Source organism: Ascidia mentula, chromosome 1 (genome assembly GCF_947561715.1).
Source record: "Ascidia mentula chromosome 1, kaAscMent1.1, whole genome shotgun sequence".
In the NCBI taxonomy this organism is placed as follows: domain Eukaryota; kingdom Metazoa; phylum Chordata; class Ascidiacea; order Phlebobranchia; family Ascidiidae; genus Ascidia; species Ascidia mentula.
In genome coordinates, this window is record NC_138566.1 from 11,223,891 (window position 1) to 11,235,389 (window position 11,499).

Consider the following 11,499-nt stretch of genomic DNA (forward strand, 5'->3'; position numbering starts at 1 on the left):
AGACAGGCTCAATATTCGCCGCAAGAGTCATTTACTTCGCACCGCAGCGTTGACACAAGCGAGCGTTAAAGCACGCCCGGAAAGCGAGAACCGCGCGTCCCCTTTGTTAAAGTTGGGCAGCTAAGTTGAAGAGCCTCATCTCACTATAACAACAAGTCGAAGAAGTTCGCTGGGCAGGTGCAACAGGGCTGACAAAAGCACATATTTTGTGTGGTAATTTCGTACATGTTTTCCTTGGCGTTTAAACGCGCAAAACAGTGGAGCATAATACTACACGTAAATATTTCAAGAAAACACAGTTTATGAGCTCAAACGGTAACACCCAAACAAAACTTAAACCAAGCACAGTGTTTAATTTCTTGTCACGTCACGCTTGTCACTCCATATACACAGCGAACATGGTGACAATGCAGAACAGGGAAGTGTTTTGGTACGTCGAGGTCACGTAGTTGTCGCTTTTCGGATCCCAAGCGCAAAGACTTCCAACTTGGATGCCTTGGTCCATTTTTTGTCCCAACGTCACGTACACGACGCATTTGTAACGCCTTGCCCACACTGAAGACTTTATTCTGTCTTTTGTTTCATCTGCGATTGTTCTAAACATCATTAAAATACAAAATTTAGTCCAGAGTTGATTTAGGAATAATGTTGAAATTGGTTGAATTACGACCCCTCAACCTTGTAGTAAATACAATGTGAGCAAACTGGTCAAATGCAAAAGGTCGCGGAAATCTAAAAAATGTGTCCCAACTTGGAATTAAATAATAATTTGACAATCTTCATCGCGTAATTTTAACTAGCCTGCGCCATAATACAAAAAGGACACTAACGGGTTCTGCAAAACTTTTGCTTCGTGGTCGCAAACCTTGTTTCTTTTACATATAATGTAGGCGTGCGCGAAAAATGTGATGCACCTCAAAAATCATCAAAAATATATATTGAAATGCTGACCTTGAAAGAGCAGAAGCGGAATCTGCCACATCTTCATAGACGACACCTTTCAGTTTTTCTTTCAAATACGCGTCAATAACTTCCTTGCATTTGGTCTGAGATGGTTTTTCATGCGGTTCCATGCGATATGTTGGTTCCGACTCAATCATCGGCATGAACTGCTTGCGTCCACCTCTGCTTGTGCTGCGATCAAGCTGCAATGGACAAAGCACCATCCAACAAAAAAGTATGTGTTTTTTATCTTTACTGTTTATTAATAATACTTTTACTATAACGTTTATAACATTGTTCCTTAATTGCAGCACAAGCAGAGGTGAACAAACTGCGTACAGCGCTCAAAAACACGTAACTATCCTTTAAAAAACTTGGCCTGGAGTGCCACGAATTCGGCATACCTGCACTTACTTACCCAACAAAATGTACGCTGTTCATTCTGCCTGTCCACAACGCGTTGCTTGAGATTCCTCGTAAACCTTCTCCAAATAAGGATATCTGTCAAGTTCATGCGTCTTGCCTCATTTAGAACAGGTAGAGGTCGATTGTCGCTCGTTGAACTCATTCCGCCTGCAGAAACCCCACCGACAGATGTATTTCTGCGTTTTGACATTATTTCTATCTATAAACCTCGGTGATCTGCAGAGGGTACGGTAGCATCAATGGCAAAGCGATTTTGTGGAACAACCCCTCATGTCAATGCCGCTCTTTTTCATTATCGACCGGTCTTACTGAATATCAATGCTAAACGATTGTGTTGCGTCTTTCATGAGCGTCACCACCGTCCACCTATACAATGCTTTGACGCTTATCTAAACACGACGCACGTACGACGTGTTAACGGCGACTCCACAATACCAAAAGCGCAATCTAGAGTCTCAATTGTGCTTCCCTTGCCCAATTCGATCGGCGCTGCAGCACTTATATACAAGGACACGAAGGGACAGATAAACCGTCTTGTAAATTCTGTTTATTTACACCCGCTCAGCAAATAACCTGATTTTTCAGACTGCTGTCAAGACAAAGTGCAAACGCTTTGCTCAGTTGTGCAAACCGGTTTCTAAGCGACTTTTCAATGTTCTGTTTTCGAGTGTTGTATAACCATTTCGTAGAATTCCGCCGTCTACTTTTACAGCCAGTTGCGCAGACTGCTTGAAACCTCCCTAAGCTCGCCTAAATCGTTCAGCAAATCTTGAACAAAAATAAACGACCTGAAGTGCAATTTTTCTGGTTCGACGTTTTACTCCCAGTCACTGAAATTCCGCGGTCCACAGTAATTTATACACAATTTTGTGCGGAGTTCACTTACTTTCCGCCATGTGGGTTTGCCTCCGAAATCCGGTTCGCAATGATGGAGCGGCGCTTGACCGTCGTTGATTCTCGCTCGATGTCGTGTCGTTGGACGATTCCACACTGGACGATGGCGCCGAAAGCGAAGCGAGCCTTCCCGAAATTGACAACCTGTAATGGTTCCGTAAGTCGCTTTAACAACGAAAACAACACAACGGTCACACAACAGCAGTGTGGAGTGGCCACGCGAAAAGCTTAAACGGCAATGATTATTTGCGATTTCGCTTGACATTGACTTGGAGCACTTGTGCTTCCTCGGCCAAGTTCAATGATAACAATCTCACTATTGTATATTTTGTCAACTCACCCGCTCTGTTTTCGCGGACGCGCGAACGGCATCGAGTCTCGATCGAATTGTTCGGCAAACCTCTGAACCTGCTGCAAGGTGGAAGATTGTGTGCTGCCGCTTTGAACTGTGCTCACACTCATGTTTGTAGATCTCAGTACTTGATTTTACTGTTTCACCTGCAACGATACTGCCTGTTACTTTTAATGTTACTTTAAAAACAGGCAGCCATAAAACGAGATATCCCGTTTTTCCTTCAGTGCAAGGGCCGACTGCGAAATGCCGAGAATCGTGTCCTTGTCATGGGTGAAATGCGGTGACAGATCGGATCGACCGCTCTGTGTCGGACCTCTGGCTGCGATACACCGTACACCGAGCCACAAAGCGCAAAAACAACATATGTGCTCGCCAGATGCTTCAAGCGTGGCGCCGAGTGCATGGGGAAAGGCGAGGCAAAGTTTCTTCCAAGCGAAGTTGACCCACGCAGCATTAATCTCCCCCAATCTTTTCCACCCTTCAGTATGCGAGCACGCTCACCAACTTCAACATACGCACAGTCAATATTTGACCGCGAGCAAGAGAAAGATATCGTGCGCTGCGTTTCGTACAAAATTCTTTTCACTGAAATCCAAAGTAAATAACCCCGTGACCTTGAGGGTCATTTATAACCGAAGCCTATACTCCACAACATTAATTATCTTGCACACGGAAAAGGTGGTTTGGGCAACACGTCGTGGTAGCAAACGTGTTTGATTGACTTTCGCGGCATCAGAGAAAGTCAAAGACTAGATTAAAAACAAAACAATAATGTATGCCGGTTTAATCATATACCCGTCAATATTTTACCAGGCAGATTTTATATCTATGCGTTTTTGCGCTCTCCTTCGATCATTATAATGGAATCAGGTCCGTGACATTATTTACACTACTACTGAACAGGTTTTCCACTTCTTTGGGTCTTTACTTCAAAATACAAACCCCATCCCAAGATCATTAATTTGTTGCTCTCTAGCGCCATGTAACGCATACGTTACTTCAAAATTTTGCTTCATTTTAACATAGGGTGTGAAGACCTTATTTACATCCGCGACAAGCGGGTGTATCAGGTGACTTTACAGGCAATCAGACATCATCTATTTTGCAACCAAGTAAACAGAACTTTTGCGTGAAATGGTGGCACAAATGTTGCGAACGCGTCTAAAATGAGAGTAGATTCTAGATCAGTGGTTCTTAACCGGGATGGCGCGCCCCCCCAGGGGGCGTCAACCAATTCTCATGGGGGGCGCAAGCTTTATAACAAAACTTCATTTTTTGTAGTGACTTTTATGTCCTATGCTGTCTGTCATATTTTTCTTACAGTTTCGGAACAAAATTCTTGCACTTTAAATGAAAAATCCGCCTGTGCAGTTAAGTTACTGTTACGTCATAAAGCAACCATTGCGTCACAAAAGACCTGTTGTAATGGTTCATATGTTTCGTCACAAACCGTTGATTGGTCCCGTAATTTTTTAGTTTACATAAACAAGCTTAAATTGACACGTATTATGTTTTTATCGTGTTGCAGTGTTTAGCTAGCTAGCTTATTTACGTAGATCGACAAAAACACAATTGCTTTTGGTATGAAACCTATTTACAGTTGGGGGGGCGTAAGGCACAAGTCCGTTACTCAAAGGAGGCGTGATAGAAAAAAGGTTAAGAATCACTGTTCTAGATTGTTTACTTACCTGATTTTACAATTTATTGCTTTACTTGGATATTGCGTGTCAAGTTCTGCTAATGAATGAATGCAGCGTAAACGTTTAAAAAAAATTTGACGTTGGAAACAATTTTTTTTTGTATTTTGCAAATTCTCTGTGGATCTTTCAGGACCACAAATACAAAACTGTCGAGTTTTTTTACAAGGAGTTCTTGAAAGCGTGACACGTTTTGATGTAGACTACACAATCTGGGTCCTAGTTATAATAAATAAGAAATCACATATACCACCGAAAAAACTAATTATGTAATGCATGCAACCCGCGTTCTGAGACATGCTTTTCGATTTGCTTCGTTGAGGTATGGCTGATATAAACGTAAATTGTCTCTCGTTGACATCGACCAAACGCTTCTAATTGTTGTGTCAACAAAGCGTTACTACGTGTGTGAACTGGATTTCCGTCTACAAACAGTTTGTTTGTTATACAAATAATGCGTGTATACAGTGAAAAAACTAATAGTATTTGGTGTTTTATACAATAATGTGTGTTAACACAGCGACCAGTTTTGGTCAAGTCAATGTAGTTGTTATGCAGAACCAAAAGCGTTAGCAGACATTCTGTCGAATTTTGGTAAATACCAAGGTCTATTTTCAAACCTACAACAAGACTGCTTGTATTATTGCACGTCAGCGAATTTACTGAATATACAGCACAATAGTTTTCAGTTTAATTTTGTGATCAGTCTGTTTCCTTAGCCGTTAAACCATTAATGTTTTCGCGAATGCTTGTAAAACTGGCTTATTGTAAGTTTATTGACTGGCAGTTTGCCGCGAAAGAGTTAAACAAACAAAATACCATTAACAGCTTTTGTTAAAATCGGGTCTGTAGAAGACCTGTTCATTATGTTCAATTCCTCCAATATGTTTGCTCAAGAAGTTTGCCAGTTTTTAACAAAGAACTCTCATGAAAAAGACGCATTTCGCGAGTCATTCTTGTCTACAGAGAAAGCAAAAATTGCAAACGTCGGGTTTGAAACCATGCAATCAAACGTCACAACCGCGAGCAAACAACTTCAAACGACGAACCGTAAAAGTTCCAAGTGAATCATGACGCTTTGTTTTACGCTCTCGCAAACTAAAAAGGTCAACGTCCTGTCGGTTGTATCTCCATGGGTAAAGTGGTTCGTCATCTCTCCTAAGCTGAAGATCAAGTATGTCGCCATTGTACAAGATGAAAACCACAATGAATAAGGAAGTTATGAGAGTATTAATGTTTTTTGCTCGCCACAATGACTAGGATCTCGTCTACGTTATAGAGGGCGCCAAACCAATCTTTGGCATACAACACGTGCCTGCTTTTCAATGTAGATCCAAACCGCATCAAAACTGTTTGTTCACCCTTTGACCCACTGACTTTTACAGCGAGAGTTCAATCCGTTTTTATGGTAAATTTATACAACGGCAGCATCGCGCGAAATCGTGGACAGAAAATCACTGAGCCGTAAATTTTCCAAGCTATTGTTCAGGTTACGAGATCATGTGAATGTAAAGTTCAGTGCTTGCGACTGTTTTTAAACAGCCATTCGTTCTTTGTCACAGTTTAATAACTAGTTTTACGCGGACTTATTTGCTTTTTTTTCCATTACAACCAAAATCACAAACGTTGATTTATTAAAACGCTCACAAAAAGAGACAATTCGGACCTGGATTCCTGTTAACCTATGTGTTAATACTGTATACCTGATTCAACAACATTTTATGAAGCTTAGTCTGCAGTCTCATGCGGAGGTGTGGTCATGTGGTGACGGTCCGGTCTTTTGGCATGTGATAAAGCCGGGAGGCCAGCAGTTGACTCAAGTGCACTTTGACCGAAACACGGTGCAGTCGAGAGAAGCTCTTATTGTTGCACTCACTCGACAACGAACAGATTTGTTTTTACGAACCGTTTTACAAATATCAGATTTAGTCGCGCACAGATTCAACGACCGCATGGAAAGACGCGTAGTAAGATGTTTACGAGTAAAGACAGTTAAAGTGTTTGCGATGAAACTAAAAGTGCTGGTTTATACGTTTTTCAATTTTGTTCATGTCCCTGGGAACAAGTCCTGTTGTTAGTGCAGAGTACTTAAGGTCAATAAGATTCAGTCATGTGTCGTGTGGAGTTGTTTTTGTGACAAATCGACGAAACTGTTGCGCGAAGGTTGTAAGAGTATGTTAAGTAAGCAAACACTCCCTACCTGGTCCCAACCGTTCCTCGTGTCCGACCCATTGCCATTTCTGTGCGTCTGGTTTTTCATGTGACGGATCTTGAATACGCGACATTCGTGCAAACAAACATAAAACGTCACCAATATAGGTTCAGTCATCGCTATTCGTTGAATCGCGTCTTTTCTCCTAATTCCTTCGTATGTTCGCGTTTCGAATGAGACTACTTGTGGCCCTTTTTCTTTCGCTTCAGCCTTTGCTCTAAAGAGGTCGACTGTTTCCTCAATTAAACGATTGGTCGTGTTTCAGCAGCTAGGGCATAACGCGTTTTCGTAGGGGGAATGTTCTGAATAACAAAGATCCAGTTCAAAAATTAAAGTCGAAAAGCATGAATACGACAAGGCATATTAACCAGACGGTGGTAAGTTCTGTATTTTTCTTTGAATTATCCACTTTTCTACGTTAGATGCTAAGGCATTGGAATTAAATCTGTCGGTAAAAATGCATGAAGACATAGCGCAAAACTTTTGACCGCTATGCTTTGTTAATATAGAACTCTACAGTTACAAAGTTTGATCCAATCCAAGCAGCAAAAGAAAAATACAAGTACCACTGCTTAAACGATCCACTGCCAAATGCCCGACAAGTTGTTGACAGTGAGTATTGACATCTACTGTAGATTGTTGTTATAACTGTGGTAAGATTTGCAAGCATAATTTGGATTCCAACAGTTTAGCTTGTGTTAAGCTGTTTGCCTGTAAGGCAGATAGCTATCTGGCCTTTTAGGGCTTAACGCATTCCACTATACTTGGAAACGTAAACAAAGTCTTGACTAAAGCCATCTATCTCATGGAACGCGGTTTATCAGTTTTCTGTTGCGATTTGAGCAATATTCATTCACAATTTTTGCGAATTTGTGAGGTTGTCGGGTATTGTATTTTGTCATCTTAACATATGGGTTCGTTCAACACTGAAGAAAATTTTTAATGCGTTTTTTGCGGGGCTAAAAAAGTGTAGACGCCAATTGATTTTTCAGCAACAGCATGCGTTTTTCGTCACCATGTTGTCTGATTTAGCCGAACAACGAATCGTAATGAATTTCTTTCTGGTCAGGTTTCGATGCCTCCGCGATCGCCCTTCACGTATTTCTCATCATTCTGGCAACGATCACGTTAGGTCTCTTTATCGAAGAAGTTTTCTTCCTGAAAGCCAACATTAAGAAATCTTATCGTAGGAGATTAACCATTTTACAGGTAAGTCGTAAGCGGGGTTTACGACGAGACGTTGCCCTCCACATTCAATATCATAAAAGCTCGTTAGACGTTTAATAGTCGTGGCAATTAGGTTGTAACGTGGATAATGAGGGAATGCGAACCATTTGCCGGCGTTTTACTGCTTATTTTACAGCTCTTCCAATAAACGTGTTTTTATCAAAGGCAGGAATCCCGCCTGTGTTTGCCGTCTCGTCGGTAGTTGGGTGTTTCTTCCCAGCAGGACATAATATGATCGACTTCGTGTGTTCAGTGTAAGTATTCATGTTTTTTGAAGCTATTCAGCACATGCCAATGAATGTGCCCACGCACAGCGAAGTGTGATGATTGACACATACACAACATGCATTTCAACGACCTCACTCCTGTTATGTCCCCCGTTCGTACATTCAAGTCTAACATAGAAAACATAATTGTGAAATATGTATGACATTGCTCGACAAGACATTCCGGATGTCAAACTTAATCAAGAATTTAGGTTTGGACTTGTATCTGTCGCATGAATGCGTTTCAAAGCAGGGCTTTCTTAACTGGCGGTCGCTGGAGGAGTAAAAGCAACACAAAGTACAACATTTAGTTACTATTTTCGTACTATTTCGCCCCTCCTGAGAATGTTTCAGTCGTATCATTAACGAAGTATCTCAATATCATACTGCCGAACATAAGGGGTCGCAGGGGAAAAGTTTGGAAAGCCCTGATATCAAGTCAGCAGAAATTTTTCATACGAGACGTTTACATCTCTACTGAAATTTGCTGGAACGTAAAGAAGGATTTTTTTATTTATTGCTTGTTACCATGCTGTACTTGAAACGTTTTATTTAAATATGCAGATACTTTGGCTTTGGCCTACACGCCATGTTGGTGTTGTATGTCAATTACTTCGGAGGATTGCGACAACTTCTCTTGCGTTTCGAAGGTCGATATATTGAAATTAACACCGGGCCGTTTTGCTGCTGCTGTTTTTGCCTTCCCAACTTTAAAATGACAAAGTAAGTTTGTTTTTAACCACAGGTTATATTTATTACAGCATTAAGTTTTTCAACTCCACGGTTCATCGTTTCGTAATTTGTCACGCTTTAGCGGTATTGTACGTGTTTCGTCGATCAAATCACACATGATCGAACTTGTGAACATTTGGACGTTTGTACCATGCCCCTTCTCGCAAACGCGTAGCCTATCATTTTTTTACCAAACAAAACTGGTTCTTACCAGCAGGCACATTGAAATTACAACTAAAATAACCTAAAATTTGATTCACCAACGTTCAGTTTGAAAGCAGTAGTAAATGAGTGCACAATTACACCCTTTTGGGTTTATTTTCACAGAAAAAACTTTCAGTTTCTTTGGTACGCGACTTTTCAAGCGGCGTTCACAAGACCAGTCGTGCTTTTCTTTGAGGGCGTTATGGTGCCAGACGGGACCGTTCCTATCCCGGGGGTGAGTCATCACATTTCACGGATACTTTTTACGAATGGAGCAAGTATGTATTGAAACTTTTTTCTCGACAGCTTGCTTACTCTGCGGTGTTGATTGCATCGATGTTGACTGGCATGTGGGCTCTCGTCATATTTCGACGTAATTCGGGTGACTTCATTGCGAATTTTCGCAGCACTGGAAAGTTCTTTGCTTTCCAGGTATGTAATCTTTTCTCAGCAGTTCATGTGTGTTGATCATTGTTTTAAATGTTGAATTGTTTTTATTCGTCTACAATCTTCACCATGGAAGATTTGTGTTGTAAAATTCTTAAGTTTTATCAGTGAAAGTCGCGATGATATTAGTACTCATATAGGTTTGTTTACTTTAGGTAGAAATCCCGCCCCCGAACCAATTTTGTTTTGTTAAAACATTTATGTTAAACAGTAAATAAATTTTTTTTACCATCATATGCTTTTAACGTACTTAACGTTCGGACATGATCCTAACTTCGAAGCGTAAGCTTTTATCCAAATATACTTTTTGTGTAGATGGTTTTGCTGATCGCTAATCTCCAGCCTTTTATCATTCGCCTGTGTTACATTCCTTGTGCCCTTCCATACACCGTACGTGCTCGTCAAATCGTCGTCAACTATCAGATCACGGTGGGTTTGGCACATATAGTAGTTGGAAAGGTGGCTTGGGGAAAGGCGTATAGTTGCCTCGCGGTGAAAAACTTGTTTAGCTGAAATTTAGTCAACACAAATATTTGTAATCATAATCATTGTTGTATAGTCAACGCAGTTGTTTATTAAAAATTGTTGACGGTTTTAGACGGTGGAATTTTTCGTCCAAGCCCTCATCACCCGCTGCCTTTATAGACATAAGAGCGACAACGACGATCTTCCTCGCATTGAGACAGATAGCAAAATGTGGGTGAATTTGAAAGGCAGTGAATTCTAACAACTATAATATGACTTTTCATTATCAGATATATAAACTGAGATTTTATTTTCGCAGAGTCGAACTAGACAGCGGTGCTTCAACTGATGCTGCTCTTCTAACTAATGGCGATAGTCGATCCGAAGAAATAGTTTAAAACATTAGTTTTGGTCTGTTTTTTTGTCGCCAGCTTTCTGTTAGCAACTTCAAGTCCACTGAACCCACTCCGTACTAAATAACTTATTTATGTTTTTATGTATTTTCGCCTCACAAAACAATGTTGATTTTTCACTGTGCGTTATTTATCACAAGTCCATCCAACCTAATTTTAACATATTGCACAAAAGGTTATCCGCGCCACGTGTCATTGCGATTAACGTCACGTTCCTGCATTACATTAAGCGTTATACAAAACACTGCTGCTTCCCCCGCTCAATTCATCAAGTTCATTGCAGTATCTAATATATTTTTACAGCTGTTGGTCGATTTTTGACGTTTGTTTCTTTGGTATGATGTTGAACGACAAGCGAAGGACAAAAATGCAAAAAAAATGATAAAACTTGATCGGTTACATTTCAAAACGAAGCAAACTTTAAAATAATATATATTTAAAATAATTCTAATAACATTTACTACGGTGTGAAGAGAAATATGCATACTCTTGTCGACATTGCTCAGTTCTAGCCCAATTAAATCATTTCCATTTTGCGGGAAAAAATACTACGCAGATGAACAATAATACCGACAAAATTATAAACGTTATTAAGTTCAGGCACTAAAGTAAAGATAATTTCCTCTCGGAGAATTACCGTCTGTTGAAAGATAGCAGCCACATACAGTGCCAGTCGCTCTGCTGTAAGGGAAAAGGGTTGCGACGGCATTCATTCGACGTTATAGTTGGTCAGTAAAAAAAGAAAACCGAAACGCATACAATAAAAAGTAAAAGAATTTGGGTTAACCCCAAAAAAAGCAAATGCAGTGTAGCTTTACCGTTGGCTGCTGCTGGCCTTCGTGTTAACGCAAGGCGAAGTTGTTGCTAATTCATGATCTTGGACCATATAGTCCTGATCATTGAAAGTCGGTGTCTATTTGAATCTTTACGGGACGTCACATAGTGAACTGGACAAGAAGTACTGCATAAGAGGCGAAAAATACTTTAGCCAGGCGAAATGTGGTGGTGGCGGATGTTTAAGACATAACAATACGACGACATATCTTGACTCGATTATTTCCCAAATACATCAATAATGATTAAAATTTTTCATCTCATTTTATTCTTGTGCGGCCTAAGATGTATTTGAAAACAATGGGGCCTAAAAAAATAGTTGGTTATACAACCACTGGTTATAGGCCAGATTCAGCGACGCTTTGCGCCTGCAGTTACGTTTGTT

At 40.5% G+C, this 11,499-nt stretch overlaps 2 protein-coding genes across 2 annotated transcripts; one reads left to right on the forward strand and one right to left on the reverse strand.

The window, feature by feature from the left end:
• Window positions 1-216: 216 nt before the first annotated feature.
• LOC145909196 (uncharacterized) lies at window positions 217-2,945 on the reverse strand. The gene is made up of 5 exons (XM_082996530.1): window positions 2,603-2,945; window positions 2,255-2,406; window positions 1,361-1,515; window positions 952-1,145; window positions 217-596 (listed from the first exon to the last, which is right to left on the reverse strand). Exons 1-5 carry the CDS (start codon window positions 2,722-2,724, stop codon window positions 377-379), a joined length of 843 nt encoding a protein of 280 aa, XP_082852656.1. The 5' UTR covers window positions 2,725-2,945; the 3' UTR covers window positions 217-376.
• A 3,817-nt stretch (window positions 2,946-6,762) lies between these two features.
• On the forward strand, window positions 6,763-10,669 carry LOC145903692 (organic solute transporter subunit alpha-like). The gene is made up of 10 exons (XM_082991824.1): window positions 6,763-6,903; window positions 7,036-7,138; window positions 7,596-7,735; window positions 7,919-8,007; window positions 8,584-8,742; window positions 9,079-9,190; window positions 9,262-9,387; window positions 9,718-9,831; window positions 10,001-10,098; window positions 10,187-10,669. Exons 1-10 carry the CDS (start codon window positions 6,871-6,873, stop codon window positions 10,263-10,265), a joined length of 1,053 nt encoding a protein of 350 aa, XP_082847950.1. The 5' UTR covers window positions 6,763-6,870; the 3' UTR covers window positions 10,266-10,669.
• The last annotated feature ends 830 nt before the right edge of the window (window positions 10,670-11,499 follow it).

What these genes read in the sequence shown, in the direction of transcription:
- LOC145909196 (XM_082996530.1), bottom strand. Translation starts at nt 2,724, where the DNA reads ATGAGTGTGAGCACAGTTCAAAGCGGCAGCACACAATCTTCCACCTTG. An exon ending in GCAAACCCACATGGCGGAAA is followed by an intron (nt 1,516 to 2,254) that starts GTAAGTGAACTC and finishes GGGTTTCTGCAG; the next exon opens with GCGGAATGAGTTCAACGAGC. An exon ending in TCCGCTTCTGCTCTTTCAAG is followed by an intron (nt 597 to 951) that starts GTCAGCATTTCA and finishes AATGATGTTTAG; the next exon opens with AACAATCGCAGATGAAACAA.
- LOC145903692 (XM_082991824.1), top strand. Translation starts at nt 6,871, where the DNA reads ATGAATACGACAAGGCATATTAACCAGACGGTG. An exon ending in ATCGACTTCGTGTGTTCAGT is followed by an intron (nt 8,008 to 8,583) that starts GTAAGTATTCAT and finishes TTAAATATGCAG; the next exon opens with ATACTTTGGCTTTGGCCTAC. An exon ending in GAAAGTTCTTTGCTTTCCAG is followed by an intron (nt 9,388 to 9,717) that starts GTATGTAATCTT and finishes CTTTTTGTGTAG; the next exon opens with ATGGTTTTGCTGATCGCTAA.